The sequence below is a fragment of the Schistocerca nitens genome, chromosome 1 (genome assembly GCF_023898315.1).
Source record: "Schistocerca nitens isolate TAMUIC-IGC-003100 chromosome 1, iqSchNite1.1, whole genome shotgun sequence".
NCBI classification, from domain to species: Eukaryota; Metazoa; Arthropoda; class Insecta; order Orthoptera; family Acrididae; genus Schistocerca; species Schistocerca nitens.
In genome coordinates this window covers 1,297,150,108-1,297,167,813 of record NC_064614.1, presented here as the reverse complement: position 1 = coordinate 1,297,167,813, position 17,706 = coordinate 1,297,150,108, and the positions used below count along the sequence as shown (strand labels likewise).

Below are 17,706 nucleotides of genomic sequence, written 5' to 3'. Positions count from 1 at the left end.
TGCAGTGTGGTAGAATTTGCCACACGGTCTGATATGAAGAATGCTATTGAAAAGCTGGATGATACAGAGTTAAATGGCCGAAGAATTCGGCTGATTGAAGCAACACGTCGTCGGCGACGTTCCCGTTCATCCAGTTCGAGATCCCGATCTCGCTCATACTCGAGATCCCGCCGCCGCAGCAGATCACGATCAAGGTAATTACGCATGCTTTACTATTCTACTTGTTTGAAATCTGCTTGCGTGCAGGCATGTGTATTCTGCAAGTTTGGATTGTGCACATACAGTTTCCTTGAGAACTGGGTTCAGATGAATAAAGGGATTTATATTTTAATCTATTTTTTATGAACAAAGTATTTTCATTTGGAGGCTTTGTTTAGTGAAGTTGATCCCATTAATAACTTTTTCAGTTTTGTCATGTGAAATAAAATATTAATCGTAACTGTTGCTCTAAAAAGTCTGTAAATATTGACATGTAGCTAAAATTTAAAGAATATCTTTGCTTAACTATTATCAACAAATTCAGTGTCATAATTCTATCTTGATTAACAATAAAATATTAGCATTGTGTGTGAAGAATGTTAATACAGTAGGCCCTCTACCATGTGGCCTCTGTATTACCTGACCTAATTATCATAATACAGTGGAAACTCTTGATAACATTCCTCCATATAATGTGTTCCCTCTATGTTACGTCCGTTTTTTCGGTCCTGACTAAAAGCCTATATAAAAAATGTTAAATTTTCTTCTTTACTCTGTTTCCTCTATATTACAATTTTCTCCATGTGACACTCATATTTTTGGAACCCTGGTCAATTATTTACCTCTTTATAATGTTTGACCGGATGTAGACGAATTGTTTTCTGTTCTGTGAATTCAGTTTGCACCGGCTCGGAAACCTCATGCTCAGCATGTTTCATATGTCAGCGGCAGAACCCGGTCACATGACGTGACGCACATTCTGCTTGCGATTTTTTTGGCGCCATTTCAGTCGATGCTTTGTATTTGTAGCGTGTTGTGTGAGCTGAGCAGCAAACAGTTCGTGTGTCAAGTGAGTGTGTGACTTCAATGTAGCTTTCATCAGTGGACATGAGTGAAAAGCGGAAGAATGTTCCTCAGGAAGAGAAGGTTTCTGTTACTAAAAAAGTGGAAGCATCATCTGGTGTGAGTCGCGTGGAGCTAGCGAAGTAATTTGAACTGGCCCACTCAACACTATTGTGAAAAACAGATTGTCGATAATGGAAGGGTTTCAGAATTGTGGAAATTCGAAACGTACGCGTTTGAAACCATCGACTTACGACAAAATGGAGGAAGTTTTATTAACTTGGTTTCAGCAAGCACGTGCTACAAACATTCCTATAAATGGAACTGTTTTGAAGGAGAAGGCACTTCAAATATCACTGCAGTTAGGAATGGAAAATTTTAAGGCATTCAATGGATGGATTAATAAATTTAGACAGCATCATGGTGTTGTATACAAAGTGGAATGTGGAGAAAGTAAAAGTGTGGGTGAACCAACTGTAGCTCAGTGGATGCGCTCTCTCTCCCTAATCTGATACATGGCTGCAAACTGCGTGACATTTATAACTCTGACGAAACCGGGATGTTTTTCAATTTAATGGCGGATAAGACATTTAATTTTCGTGGGGGAAAATGCCTTGGCAGTAAGAAGAGCAAGGAATGTCTTACTGTTTTATCGGTTTTGTTGTGTACAAACACCGATGGCAATGAAAAACTGAAACCTTTGGTTATCGGGAAGCCAAAAAATCAGAGGTGCTTCAAAAACATTTCCACGTTTCCCTGTAAATATGCAAACAATGCCAAGGCATGGATGACGAGTGATATATTTTTACGTTTTCTCAGAGAATTTGACACCAAAATGGGGAGTGCTGCAAGAAAAGTGCTGCTGTTTGTGGATAGATGTGTGGCACATCCACCAGACGCATCCTTTCTGAGAAATGTGAAAGTAATTTTCCTGCCACCCAACTGCACAAGCCATCTGCAACTTTTGGACTTGGATGTAATACATGCCCTTAAGGTTAAATATAGGAGAGCCTTTGTAAAAAAGGCCTAGTATTTGATGGACCAAAGAAAACCAGGAAGCCAGCAGAGCTCACAACTGAAGCTCAATATTTTACAGGCAATGAATTTAATTATGTACTCGTGGAGGAAGTCAGTGCTGAAACTATTAAAAACTGTTTCACAAAAGTGGGATTCTGTGAGAATGAGATGGCAGCTCCTATGGAAGATGTTGCAAGTGATTTGCAAGTGATTTGCAAGAGTTTCAGGAATTAATAGGGAGTGATTCTGTCACTTTTGAGAACTTTGTGGTTGTGGATGACTACGTGGCAACCACAGGAGTACAAAGTATGGAGGAGCTGACCGCAGAGAGAAGCTTGGAGAATAATAGTGGTAGTGAAAGTGACAAGGGAGATGACTGTGTGCCCTAGTATACTAAGGCAGCTGAAGCCTTTGAAACATTCAGGAGATACATGATGGGCCATAGACTTGAGGACAGAACAGTAGTTAAACTTGCTCATTTGGAGCAAGAAATGATTGCCATAGTCTAGGAGAAATAGAAGACAAACATGATTGCTTGTATTTAAAAAAATCATAGGTATGTGATTTTCAGATTGCATAAGTTCCTAGAGTTTTGTGCAAATTTAAGTTCCGTTCCTTAATTTAATTATTAAGGAATTTTTTTTTTTTTTTTTTTTTGTAACATTCTTTTTAATCTGTACCATTTGCTGTGTCTTTATGTAATATGTCCAGTATATTATAAACAAAATTTGGCTCAAAATTACAAAAAACTAATCATTTGATACATTGATCATTTGCAATGAATATCATATTAGTGTTGTGAAAATTTAAAATGTCATCTATGGCACCATTTGTCAAAGCTGATTATAGGTATCCCGATCTTCAGTAATACCCTATAATTATTACTTGAAAGCCGCCTTCTGTATAGTGATTTCCTCTATACAGTGTTCAGAATTTGTGGTCCCTTGAAAAACGTTATATAGAGGTTTCACTGTTATAGTTCTGTGTGATAAAATGAGGATTGATATATCATATGTACTGTACTTTTCTAAAGTTTTAGTGGGTGCTGGGTACAATACTGTGTAGCCTTTCAAAATGTTTCATACATTTTTGAATTTCTAGCACATCTGGAGTCACTGTTAGAAGCAGTATACTTTATTGTTAAATATTGAATGAGTTACTGGGACCTCTCAAGGAATGAATCTTTAAAGTCCTCTTCCACTGCTCAAAAACAGTTTTTCTTCAGTTGTACATCAGACATCTGAAGAGCATGCATTGTAAAATTATTGTTTTGTGTGGTCCTCCGTATTTGAGTCCAGAATGGTGACAAATGAAAAACTTCTAGTGACTGGATGACAAACTGTGTTGTAATGCAACTGGATTCTGGGGTAGGAGCTTTGGAGCAAGGGGTAGGAAGTCTGTTGGAGACTGGGAGAAAATAAGAGCAGAAATTAAAATTGGTGTGCTGCTCGAGCTAGTGGAAGTGCAAAAAAAGGAAGAAAATGTTGAAAGATTAGCATAAAGAAGTTGAGGAAGCTTAATATTGTGGAATGAACATTTAAGAGGGATAGATTTGCGCATTATTAGGCCAGTATTGCAGTAAAAAGTATTGCAATTTCAGGGGCAAATAGAAGACTCAGAATTTACTACCTGTGATGGATGGTTGGATCAGCATCAGAGAAAAAGATTCATCATTCTTCAGATTACCACTAGTGGACAGGCTTTATCTGCTGACAAGGTGCTACACCATTGTTTACTCTATTTCAGACTTAATTTGCAAGAAGGGGATTTCTGTGAAACAGATGTCCAGTTGCATTGAGTGGTTTAAGTTGCACGATCATCCCATCGGCTTGCAGTAATGTGGTGGGCAACCATAAGCTTAGGCTTACATTATACCTGTGCTGGCGAAACATTACACTGACAGTTCGCATTACATCAAGTTAAGTTGGCTATACTGCAATAGCGATGTTGCAACAGCAGTCTCCACACAGATAGCAGACGATAGGGTTTTCTGTTCCATCTCGTAAATGTAAGCTATTGAGCAAGAACAGTATACATAAGAATTTGTTTTTAGCCTATCATCATACTAACAGTAAATAAACTGTATAATGTATATATCTAAAAAGAAAGATGATGAGACTTACCAAACAAAAGCGCTGGCAGGTCGATAGACACACAAAAAAACACAAATATACACACAAAATTCTAGCTTTCGCAACCAACGGTTGCTTCGTCAGGAAAGAGGGAAGGAGAGGGAAAGATGAAAGGATGTGGGTTTTAAGGGAGAGGGTAAGGAGTCATTCCAATCCCGGGAGCGGAAAGACTTACCTTAGGGGGAAAAAAGGACAGGTATACACTCGCGCACACACACACATATCCATCCACACATACAGACACAAGCAGACATGAAATATGTCTGCTTGTGTCTGTATGTGTGGATGGGATATGTGTGTGTGTGCGAGTGTATACCTGTCCTTTTTTCCCCCTAAGGTAAGTCTTTCCGCTCCCGGGATTGGAATGACTCCTTACCCTCTCCCTTAAAACCCACATCCTTTCATCTTTCCCTCTCCTTCCCTCTTTCCTGACGAAGCAACCGTTGGTTGCGAAAGCTAGAATTTTGTGTGTATATTTGTGTTTTTTTGTGTGTCTATCGACCTGCCAGCGCTTTTGTTTGGTAAGTCTCATCATCTTTCTTTTTAGATATATTTTTTCCACGTGGAATGTTTCCCTCTGTTATATTCGTATAATGTATATACAAGCATATGGCCATTCAGTGCCAAGTGGTCTAATATCGAGAAATGTTCCCACATGACCATCATGGATTTTGATGAAATTTTGTATTAACATTCACACATGTTCTCAATGAACACTGGCAAAGCTTCAGTTTCAGAAATTCAATACTTGCAGAGATACAGTCACTTGTTTAAGACCATAGCACAGCTTTCTATAGTGTGTCCTTGAATTTTCAGCAACTTTGAGATGAGATATCTCTTAAGTATTTGCATTAAAGAAACAAAACTTGGCCATCTGATACAACTTTTAGAGCTCTTTAAAGTAAAATATTAAGAAAAGGATTTCTGAGCAATTTTTATCTAGATAATTAGAAGCAGAGTTGGACGCAAAAATAGCTGTTTTAAAAAAAATGCGAAATTTAGTTTTTTATGTCTCCAAAAGTAATTGTGGGATGTACATGAAACTTTGCACACCATAACTCACCAACACAAGGTCTAAGAATATAAAATTTCATTCTCCTATTGCTTTCCATTATTTCACAAATCTAGGGTAAAGTTGACGGTTTTTCAAAAAGTGCTAAAAATGGGTAATTTTTAGTCAAATTTTTCAAAAAAGTGTTTTCTCCAAACTCTTCTAAACTATGGTCATTAGAAAGAGCATGTTCTAAACTATCTAGAAAAGTGGATTTGGTTTTGCAATGCAAGCATATAAGGCCCTAAAAAGTAGCATAATCAAAGAGGCGCACTGGAAGTTTGAATACATTTTTCTGGCACTCAAATTATACCTGAAACCTTTTATTATACCTAATGTTCATTAGTGCCTTGAATAACTGAAATAAAAAGATCTGGTAAATAGGCAATGAGACTGTCAGAAAAACTTGAAGACTATGAGAAGTAGCCCTTCTGCTTTTATCGTAAGTGTTCATCTGCATAAAACATGAAGACCTAATTTTTGGATTCAATTGTATAAAACACTTTTCCAAAAAAGAATCAGTTTACTTGAATCACGCATCAAGTGATGTAAATTTTCCGATCAATATTGCGGAGATTTTAATACCTAGGTGTTGTAACATGTGAATTTTTGTCTTAAAGTTCTTAGGGAAACATGTGAAATTGGTTGGTTAAACATCTAAGAGTTTTAATTTTGTATTTAATCACACTTAAATGTAGCCTACTACCTTGGTAAATATATAACCACTAGTTTCACGCAGAAAATTCACAAGATTCACTGTTTATAGATAATATAATGGCTACTATTACTTTAACAATCAGATTGTTTCATTATTGTGAGCCTTGTTTGAACAATCAGTATTTCAGTGGTGTGTTTACAGCATAGTGAGTGGGTTCTCTTGACTGAGTGTGGCTTGTTAAGTGATTCGTAAGACCATCAAAGTTTGTAATCTAATTTACAAAAAATTGTTTTGTCTTTTATAGCATATATCTCTTATTAGATTTTTTCATTGGTATTATACATTGTGTATAATTTCATTCAGTAGCAATTTGTCTGAAATTTAAGCAGATTATAATTTGCACTTGGAGGCCAAATACATTATTTAGTTACTGATTAGAGATGGATGCAAAAGGGAGCAGCATACCTTCCTGCTCAATTGGGCAAGGAGTTAGTGGAACACAGTGTCATGCCACTGTCTTTGCCCCCCCCCCCCCCAAAAAAAAAAAGCTTTAAAATGGTTTGCGGATTTTAGTGATGAGGAAAAAGAGTTGTTGGTCCGACATTCTGAAGCAAAGCTGGACAATACCTCTCTAGTTTGCCTACACCATGAAGCCCTGTTACTGACACAATATAAGAAGTTACAAAAAAATCCTTCTATCCCTCTGGGAAGGTGAATCATAATATTAAGGCAAGAATTCGCACTCTTGATACTGAAGGCTTCTGATATGTTGAAGAAGCAGCTTGTTAATAACATGAAGCCAGGTCAGAAAATTTGTCCAGCTTGCAGGACTACCTTAAATAAACACTTCGACGAAGATTTATCAGCCTCATCATCACCATCTGATGAGGACTTTACACCAAAAGAAGAATTAAATAGTAGGTTATTGTCTATCGGTATTTCACCCCTAAAGAGAACAATAACCTACATAGATAAGCCCCAATATGTGAAGAAGAAAATTCAAAAGGCCCAAAATATGATTAAAAACAGAATTGTAAATGCAATGGGAGTAAACCGACAAATTGAATATGCTAGTGAAATTAAGGAATGTGGAAACTGTGCCGACTATGCACATTTGCTGACTGAACTGAAAGCAAAGATGCAGAATGCAATTCATAAAGAACAGATGCAAATTTTGACTTTGACACCTGTAAGTTGGACAGTCAGACAAACAGCAGCTCAGTTCGGCGTGTCCGAAAGAATGGTGAAGAATGCTCGGAATCTTAAGGCAGAGAAGGGCATTCTGGCACTTCCGAAAATAGGCAAAGCAGGAAATTACCAGCAGAAGTTGCTAGTAGAGTGCAAAATTTTTTTGATGAGTATAGTAAGGTGTGCCCTGGAAAAAAAGATAGTATTTCAGTTAGACTTTTAGATAGAAAGACATACATGCAGAAAAGATTGTTATTTTGCAATTTACAGGAAATGTATGTTATCTATAAGAATATAAATGGTCCAGAAATAGGGTTCTGAAAGTTTTGTGAACTTAGACCCAAATGGTGTGTAACAATAGGATCAGCTGGAATGCATGCAGTTTGCGTCTGCAATTCACCAAAATGTTACGCTGATGCTTAGCGGAGCTGGTATACGTGAAAATTATAAGGAGATTCTCAGCAAGGCAGTTTGCAGTTGGAACTCTAAACAGTGCACGCTACATCACTGTGAAAGGTGTCCTGGCCCGAAGCTATAGCATCTGAAATTGCCAGCTATTTCCTAGATCATGAGCCACAGGAAGTTATTGTGTTTAAGCAATGGGTACATACCGATCGGGCCACACTGGACAGGAAGCAAATGGTAGTGGATGAATTTATTGAAGATGTAAAAAATAAAATATGGAGTCTGTCATGCCATCATTACATTGCCGAGCATCTAAGCTTGCATCTTAAAGGCCTTAAATGTCATCTGAAAGACAAGAGTTGTTATCCTAATGGATTTTGCAGAAAATTATTCTTTTATCATTCAGGGTGCTGTGCAAGGCTTCCACTGGGACAATAGTCAAGCAACAATTTATCCATTTATCTACTTTTGTCAAAATGAGAAAGTAGGATCTTTAACTTTTTGCATTATCAGTGATTGTTTGCTGCATGACACTATTACAGTTCACATTTTTATCAAGGAGCTCATCAAATATATAAAAGCACGGTTTGCACAGATATCCCACATTCATTATTTCAGTGATGGCTTCAGTGCTCAGTATAAAAATTTCAAGAATTTCCTAAATTTGTGCTATCATAAGAGTGATTTCGGAATGACAGCCGAATGGAATTTTTTTGCTACGTCACGGGAAATCACCTTGTGATGGGATTTGGAGGTACAACAAAGCGGTTAGCAACAAGAGCAAGCTTGCAACAGCCACTTAATGGACAAATTCTTACTCCTCTAGATCTGTTTCATTTCTGCTCTGAAAACATTAATGGAATTAAATTTGTTTTCGTCAGTAAAGATGAAATTGAAAAACATACTGTCACAAGAAGAGAGGTTTAAACTTGGACAAACTGTAGCTGGCACTAGAGAAAATCATCACTTTTTACCTACTGATGAAACAACAATTCAGGTCAGCAGAGTTTCAAATGATCATCTTTTCTAGCTAAAATGGGTCACAGTAATGAAGGAGGCATTTTAATGTCTGCTCTCCAACCAGGACAATATTTTGCATGCATCTGTGAAAACGTGTGGTGGATTGGGAATATCTGTGAGACCTCCACAGAGCAAAGGGATGCATTAATAAACTTTATGCACCCACATGGTCCAGCAAATTCGTTTTATTGGCCACCAATAAGTGACAAGTGCTGGGTTCCGGAACACCACATTATTGCAGTATTCCAACTCCATCAGTAAATTCGTCTGGCCGGCAATACACCATTCCTCTTGATATTCATCAGAAAATTAATTTAGCATATCAAAAATTGAAATAGGTTAGAGGAAACAATCTAAGGAACCCAAGAGTGCCTTCTAATTTTACACAGGGCACTTAAATAATTTTACTATCAGGCTTGGGATCCTGTGGTAAAGAAGCCCACCCGTGGCTGTTGCTAAGCTACCGGGCGTGGCCCCTATGGCAATGGGAATGTTGGTTTTCTCAGGTTTTCTCAGCAGTGGTTAAGCCACCATGGGCCATAGCAACTCATTTTATAGACTTCTTTTCGATCAGTAAGCTGGTGTTGTTCATTAAACAGGCAACTAATAATTAGATGACTATGCAAATAAATTTTACGATTTACATTCATTCTTAATAATTAGTGTGTGTGTGTGGGGGGGGGGGGGTGTAGAGAGAGAGAGAGAGAGAGAGAGAGAGAGAGAGAGAGAGAGAGAGAGAGAGAGTGGGGGGAGGTGACAATTTAGAAATAACATTGTTTCTGTTTTTATTCTTTTGCTATTCGGACTTAAGCTAGGTCCTATTCATCAGGACTTCTTATTTCACTCATTCCAGACATTAATAAACATGTATAAGGCAAAATAAAAGATTTCAGGTATAATTTGAGTGCCAGAAAAATGTGTTCAAACTTCCAGTGCACCTCTTTGATGATGCTAATTTTTAGGGCCTTATATGCTTGCATTGCAAAACCAAATCCACTTTTCTAGATAGTTTAGAATATGCTCTTTCTAATGACCATAGTTTAGAAGAGTTTGGAGAAAACACTTTTTGATAAATTTGACTAAAAATACCCATTGTAGCACTTTTTGAAAAACCGTCAACTTCACCCTAGATATGTGAAATAATGGAAAGCAATAGGAGAATGAAATTTTATATTCTTAGACCTTGTGTTGGTGAGTTATGGTGTGCAAAGTTTCATGTACATCCCACAATTACTTTTGGAGATATAAAAAACTAAAGTTCGCCTTTTTTTTAAACAGCTATTTTTTTTGCCCAACTTTGCTTCTAATTGTCTATATGAAAATTGCTCAGAAATCCTTTTCTTAATATTTTACTTTAAAAATACATTACCTAAGCCAGACGGCTCCAAATTGTTAGGGCTAAAGTCTACAGATTTCAGCTTCTGCAACAACACTCCTTCGCTTACTACTGTTCTTGCACTAATTCCAAGAACTTTTTGATGTTTGTTCCGCAACTTTTATGAGTAGGATATGATGGTTGTCCATTAGTACTTGGGTATTCCTTTTGCTCGTAAGACTAAAGAGTTCTCTGTAGTAACTTTAGTGCTTCGCTATCTAGCGGCACACATAGATGCAAAGGATTGTCACTAAGCAAACAAAGTTTCTTAGAGTATCAGAATTTTGTAATGCGCAGCAAAACGAAAGCACATGAAAGAAGCGATACGCAATGCATGTTGTTTATGTTCACATCAAACAAAGCCAGCAATGTGGGAGCGTTGTAGCGACCAACAGTGATTACCACGCTGGGATTGGTTCACACCCCATGCCTTGTGCCTCACACTTCTCTCTATTCGCTTATCAACCTGTTTCGCTGCCAACTTGAAATACATACGTTGAGTGGAAAGTTTCAGTGGCCTGGCTATAAGACAGAAATCAAAGAAACATAGAACTTTCTAAAACCTAAAAAATCTGGAATCACTGCCCTTGCATTACACTCCTGGAGAGAAGGTATGGATTAATTGAAATTTTCAAAACTTTGTTCCAAAATGAATTTGTGCCAGCTGTAGAGTAGTATGAGATTACAATGTACTGAGAAAAGATCTGCTGCTTCTTGATGACATGCCTTTGTATCCTGCCAGTGATGGAACTTAAAACAGATGAAGATATCAGAGCATTCCAAAGTTTTAAACGTGGCTGCTTGGTTCAGTGACCGTTTCTAAATTAAAATTGAAACAAATGTGCCCTCAGTCACTATTATTGACCTGGTTTCGAAACTTATAGTGCCTTCATCAGAATTAAAACAGCTTATAACATAGTTACAAATTTATAGGAAAAGACAGTTTTTATATAAAAAGTGTAAGTACTGACTAACAATAAAAGACAAAGGCAGTACTTACATGTCACACATAAAATAATTAACAGGCCAGAAGGGCTTTAGTCACAAAATATATAAAAAGGAATGCTGAAGGCAAGCCACTATGGGCTACTCGTACCTGTACAGCCATAGGTTGCAACAGACTGGGAGCATTACTTTACTACCAGATATAACCCCTCTTTGTCAGCTGATGGACCATGGCATGCGATTGGTGATTGGGGCCGTAAAAATTCGAATTTTGCAATAATTTGCAAAATAGATGTGAATTCTTCCCCCAAAACATGAAATTACCAAATAGATGCAATTTGACAGTGAACTGTATCCAGGGGATCTGTTTTATCTATTCTCTGCATACCAATATTCAACTGATACTTCATATCTGGCAGTCCAGTTTGGGAAGATAATGTGTGTTTGAATCTGTTTGTACAATAAAAAGTGCACAAACGCAGTACTGTATCAATGCGCTTGATACTCCATGCCATGCCAATTCGTGGGGGATTGAGTGGTCTATTTAATGCTTAATGCAGCTTAGTGCCACATTTTAATATGTGAGACTGTGGTGGTACTAGCATTTTCTAACAAACACGTTTCCAGAATGAGATTTTCACTCTGCAGCGGAGTGTGCGCTGATATGAAACTTCCTGGAAGATTAAAACTGTGTACTGGACCGAGACTCTTAACTCGGGACCTTTGCCTTTCGCGGGCAAGTGCTCTAACATCTGAGCTACCCAAGCACGATTAAAGACCTGTCCTCACAGCTCTATTCCGCTAGTACCTCGTTTCCTCCTTCCAAACTTTACAGAAGCTCTCCTGCAGAACTTGCAGAACTAGCCCTCCTGAAGAAAGGATATTGCGGAGAAATGGCTTAGCCACAGCCTGGGGGATGTTTCCAGAATGAGATTTTCACTCTCGCAGATGGTAGAGCACTTGCCTATGAAGGGCAAAGGTCCCAAGTTGGAGTCTTGGTCCAGCACACAGTTTTAATCTAGCAGGAAGTTTCAACACACATATGTTAGCTAAAGATCAAAAGTTGGCAGATGTGGACACTTTTAACATGGCAGATCAGGTGGTGATGTTTTGAACAGTGGTTGCTTCGAATATTGTTACAGGTTGGGCCTGAATCACCTCGTTGACAATCAAGGTTGGGCCTGAATCACCTCGTTGACAATCAAGGTTGGGCCTGAATCACCTCGTTGACAATCAAGGTTGGGCCTGAATCACCTCGTTGACAATCAAGGTTGGGCCTGAATCACCTCGTTGACAATCAAGGTTGGGCCTGAATCACCTCGTTGACAATCAAGGTTGGGCCTGAATCACCTCGTTAACAATCAACACTCTGCCAACCTCAACAAGCAATTGCACAGCAGCCACTCTGTCGCTTTTCGTTGCATATTGCTTGTTTTCTTATTTTGAAATAAGTGAAGCGACTAATCCTACTCCATCATGGATTTAAATTATGACGCTCACAATACCAGAAGAGACCTGCAATCTCTGTGACAATGTGTCAGTTCTGCTTCCACTGCACCGAAATTCTTCCCCCTAAAGTTGGAGTGTTATTTCTGATTCTACTTCTATGCTAAATGCCTTGTCAATTGTACCTGTAGTGATTTCGAGCGTGGGTCGGATGTCTATGAATGAATGCCTGTGAAAGATAGAAATTAATAATCTGCAGGTTTTATCATCGAATTGTACAGGAAAACAAAGAACATCAACAAATGTATTAAAACATACATACACATTCATTTCACTGGTGGGAAGATGCTGCTACTTTCAACAGAATGCTCATTTGTTGGAAGTTTAAATACAGCGAAACGAAGAAAACAAAGGCCAATTTTGAAAAAAAAGCTGTTGATGTTGTTGCAAAAGAAAGCATATCACACAAAAGGTTCCAGTTTTGTAAATTATTTAAAAGAACTAAGGCATTTGTCTTCACACATTTATAGTGACAAACTTTTAAATTTGTGTGTCTAACCATTTACAAACAAAAAATTGAAGACTTGAATTTCGCAAAAATGGAATGATCAGAGGTTCAGTTGTTGGTAAAGCAGGTGGCAGACTTTTATTTATTGGTAGAATACTGGATATAAGCAATACAAAGGAGATTGCTAACAAATCACTTATGTGACCAGTTTTAGAATATTGCCCAAGTGTGTAGGATCCATACCAGATAGGACTAACCAGGGATATTGAGCGTATGCAGCACGAATGGTCACAGGTTTGTTTAATCTATGGGAGATTTTCAGAAATACTGAAGGAACTAACTGGAAGATTCTTGAAGATAGTTTACGACTATCTTGAGAAAGTCTATTAACAAAGTTTCAAGAACCAGCTTCAAATGATCACTCTAGGAATATACTACAATCTCTTATGCATCACTCAAATAGGGATCATGAGGATAACATTAGAATAATTACAGCATGTGCAGAGGCATTCAATTGTGCTTCCTGCTCTCTATACATGCATGGAACAGGATGAAACTGTAATAACTGGTACAATGGGACATACCGTCTGCCATGCACTGCACGGTAGTTTGCAGAGGACTGATGTAGATGTCTGGCTTTTTTTTTTTATCCAGCTTGATCTTCTGCCATATTAGGCCGGAGGGTAGTGTGTCCTGTACATACCAGAGTGTTTATGTCCTAACATGGACTCCTGGGAAATTCGGGAAAAACCTGGAAATTTTTTCATCCAGGATAAATCTGTAAAAAACCTGGGAATTTATCATTGGTTTAGTTTTGTCACGTTTTTGTAATTTTCACTGGTAGTTACCTGTACTCTAACAAAGAATTTTACTTTAGCTCACTACTGCAGAGTAATACTGCAGGAATAAAACTAGAGTTGCAAATAAAATGCGCCATTTACAACGAAAAAGCACAGTGCACACAAATGTCTGCTGACAGTAAAATGTCAGACTGTGCAGTACTTCGTAATAGCTGACTGCTTTTGATGTGGGGCTGAGATGGTGGGCCTCATTTTGTTGAGCGTGATGTCACAACTTTTACATTTCTAACAGGTCACGGGAAAATATTGTGAATGGTGGTTTGAAAAGCATTGCTCAGAATTAACTCCCTTTTATGCAAGATGAATTCTGTTACATGTGAGAACGTGGGATCAATTTCTTAAATCACCAAGTGTTACTCTGATTCAAATCATAACACTAAGGACCAACTGCATGGAAAAATTTCGGGCCCATAAGACCAACCATTTATGCCCTTATTTAAAATTTTACTGGTACATTTGTGTTAGATATACCTTGGAGTAACACACTAAATAAGACCAAGCTTCAAATGTAGTTTTTCACATTTGGTTCAATTCTTTCATAGATTGCAAATTATGCAGTAACAATGGCAAAAAGTATATCTTTGAAGTGTGAACTAAGTCCTTAAGCAATTTCACATGCAGTAGGCTTTTCTACGGAAAAGTCAAAGTGCTCGATGGAACACAAATTCAGCCAAGTAACCCTAGATATGTTCAGTGCAGTTAAATTTATGATTGTGCTTGTCAGAAATATTCAGATGCTTTAATTTAAGCTGTGCTCTTGGAATCCTGCCAAACCACCCTTTGAAAGAAGTGGCCAAAAATGATGTCCAATAATATAGGTGAAAGCTTAGCTTTTTTTGTAGCTAAATGGTATGTATATTAATTTAAACCATTTAAATTTTCGTATTTATGTGTGCACGCTACTCACAGTGTTGGTATTGGCTGACTACATGTGAATATCTGCTGTCATCGACTGGCAAGATCATTTGACAGAAGCTACAGTCGACTTAACAACAGTGCATTGCAATCTCAATTTCTGTGCTTCGGAAGCTACTGTGCTGCATTCGGTGGAATTCATGTCTGTACTTATGTAATACGAAAAAGTGCAGTGTAAATATGTTGCCACGTGTCAAAGATCTTTCCAAATGTGTGGGTTTTTTCTGGTTTTAGTTTCCTAAAGTGCAGCCAAGGTATTTCAGTGTGTGAAACCTTCACCATTCAAAGGATTGATAAGTTTTACAGCTCCAAGGGAGAGTATATTGTCACTTATTGTGGAAAAAATTTACTTTCGCCATGGGTTCAGTGTATTTTCTATGGTGGACAAGTGTCTTTTAAACCGGGAAAACCCTGTGATTTTTTTCTTGCCTACATGTGCACCCTGGTACATGGTTGGGAAAAGTTATGAAAGGACTCAAGTTCGCTGCTCACAACAAATATTAGAAATCAGGACAAACAGATAAACTGAAAATAAAAGAAAGTAATAACCTACTTGTCATGCGCACCCATAAGAAAAACACTGCAAGAGTTTATCATGCATTAGAAGTAAATAAAGAAAATTAATATAATTTTCTGGAACTAGAGTGCAAAGTTTTCTCGATATTGTAGGAATATATCTGTTCACTTAAAATTACTCACAAACCTGTTAGCAATGAGAATTTCTTTGAGCAGTTTAGTTAACGCGTTTTTATAAAGTGTAATGATGAAGTCTGTGTTTATAACTAGTTGCTAAGACGAATAAAAACTTATAAATTATATCAATAATGTTATAAAGTACTCCCTTCAAATATCTTGATCATGAAGTTTAACTTCACCTGTGTGCAGTGCCCGGTGCTAACAGTTCTGTTTGTATCAGCTGTTGCAGCCTCATAGATGGTCAGTGTACAAACAATTAAAGGCATCCCACCCCCTCCCCAAAAACTGGTTTCAAGGCCAAATTCATAACTAAAGCTAAAAATAGTTAAAACACAATGACATCTTATATTGTAATTTTGAACCCTCACTTAGTGTGTGCCATTAAAAGTCCAACGAGGAAGCAGGAAAGAGTGTGTGTGTGTGTGTGTGTGTGTGTGTGTGTCGGAAATTTTGATTTGTGAAGGACCGCGTGAATGAGACCAAAGTGGACGATATTCCTATGTTGCGACACAGTATCACTAATGAGATTGCAACAGTAACCGAGGAAATGTTACAAAGAACTTGGCGAGAAATTGAATATAGACTCGATATTGTTCGTGCTTCTGGTGGTTCACATTTGATGATAAAATAATTTCTTTGAGATGCTTTACAATGTGGTGCATTTTTCATTGTCTCTACTGTGATATTTTTTCCCTGGGTCTTTGAAATCAGGGTGGTCAGAGTGGGACACCTTGTAGTTTTTGGGTAACTATTATGTGGCCACATATGAATGAAACTAGTCATCTATTAATTGAAAATTAGCAACATAATTTTTGGCTTTACAAAATGGGAAAAACATCTCACTAAATTTCATCAATTAAAACTAATGTTAGGCATGTCTCCGTAGGCATGAAGTGATTTCCTGTTGTAGCCCAGTTGCAATCTCCTCGGGTTTCTTACCTTAAAGACTTGGGAGCTATGATCTGGGCTCTGGGCTAACATAGCCTGTATTCTTGTTTCTTTTTGCTCTGTATTTTAACACATTTGAACCATTTTCAAGCAGCTGATTTATTCTCTTTACAGGTCTCGCAGTCGAAGTACACGTTCGAGAAGCCGCAGAAGCAGCCGATCTAAATCTAAATCACGTGGCCGTTCAAAGACTCCATCTCGTTCTAAGTCCCGATCACGATCAAAGTCAAAGTGAGTTAGAATTCTTCTGTGTTTAATAGCTAATTAGATGTTTATCTTGGGGCTTAATGTTGGGTTTAGGGCACTTCGTAAGTCTTTTCTATATTACACCAAAATTCTGAGGCTGTGTGAAGTTCTGCATTGTTAATGATTTTCAGTGAGTCCAGCTAGTTATTGTATTTTGGTGATTCCAGGTCTCCAGGCCGCTCCAAATCGAAATCAAAGTCTAGATCTCACTCGCGTTCTCGATCACCATCTGAATCAAAGAACAGATCAAAGTCTCGTTCACGATCAGAATCAAAGGCACAGTCTGAACCCAAGTAAGGATTTAAGGATACATTTTTCCAGTATAATTTGTATTTACTATATTCATATATTTTGCTATTTCTTCAGACCACATAATTATTAAGGATTTGTTGTTACAGGGATAGGTCCCGATCTCGATCAGCAAGCAACCGTGATGATAAATCAAAATCAAGAAGTATGTCGAAGTCACCCAAAAAAGATGAAAAGACACCATGAAAACATATTTGTAATATTACACCATGATAAACATGTTCGTAATATCACTATCACACTTCATTTAAGGTTTAGCCTAAGAATGTTGTCATTCTCATCAAAACATTTTTTAAGTTCGTGTAAGTTTATTGTAGGTAAAATAGGTACATTTTACATGTAATTTGTGTAGCTTAAGTGTACATGGAAGTGACAGCTATGTGAGAACTATTTCAGCTTTTTCAGCCAGTTGTCATTTAGTATGACTCACCCAATTAAGATTATTTTCACTGTGGAACATGGTTTTGACTGCTCACAGAAGGTATAAGGATGCAGCTTACGGTGCATATACTGACTAAGGGCATTCTGGTTAAAGAATCCCACTATTGCGAGAATAAATATGATTAAATGTTAGTACAAAATGAATGTTGACATGAGACATGGAAGAGATCGAGAAAAGTGATTCCTCCCTTCAGTTTTGTTTTCTGCTCCTACTGCATGTCACCATTGAACTAAACTTGTAATTGTCATACTATCAATAAAGTATATTGTACTTTCAAGGAAACATTTGTTTAATTTCCATTTCCCTAAGAAGATATGAAGTTGCTTTAACTCCTGTATGCCCCTTCAGTGGTCTAAATTTGAAAATGTTCTGAGAAGGGAGGTTTTCATTGTGGATAACCGACGTGCGTGCGTGTGTGTGTGTGTGTGTGTGTGTGTGTGTGTACATCCACATAAAATTGTCTAATATTTTCATCTGAAATGGTAAAGGGAAGGCAGTCCTGAG

The 17,706-nt window shown here is 37.7% G+C and overlaps 1 protein-coding gene across 3 annotated transcripts in view; it reads left to right on the top strand.

Moving 5' to 3' along the window:
* The window catches only part of LOC126202150 (serine-arginine protein 55), a 46,046-nt gene extending 28,562 nt beyond the window's left edge, over positions 1-17,484 (top strand). For all 3 annotated transcript variants that reach the window (XM_049936842.1, XM_049936840.1, XM_049936841.1), the window contains 4 exons: positions 6-194; positions 16,320-16,436; positions 16,619-16,744; positions 16,850-17,484. In XM_049936842.1, coding sequence (XP_049792799.1) covers positions 6-194; positions 16,320-16,436; positions 16,619-16,744; positions 16,850-16,946 — 529 coding nt within the window. In that variant the 3' untranslated portion in view covers positions 16,947-17,484. The remainder of the gene's footprint in view (positions 1-5; positions 195-16,319; positions 16,437-16,618; positions 16,745-16,849) is intronic.
* Positions 17,485-17,706: the final 222 nt, after the last annotated feature.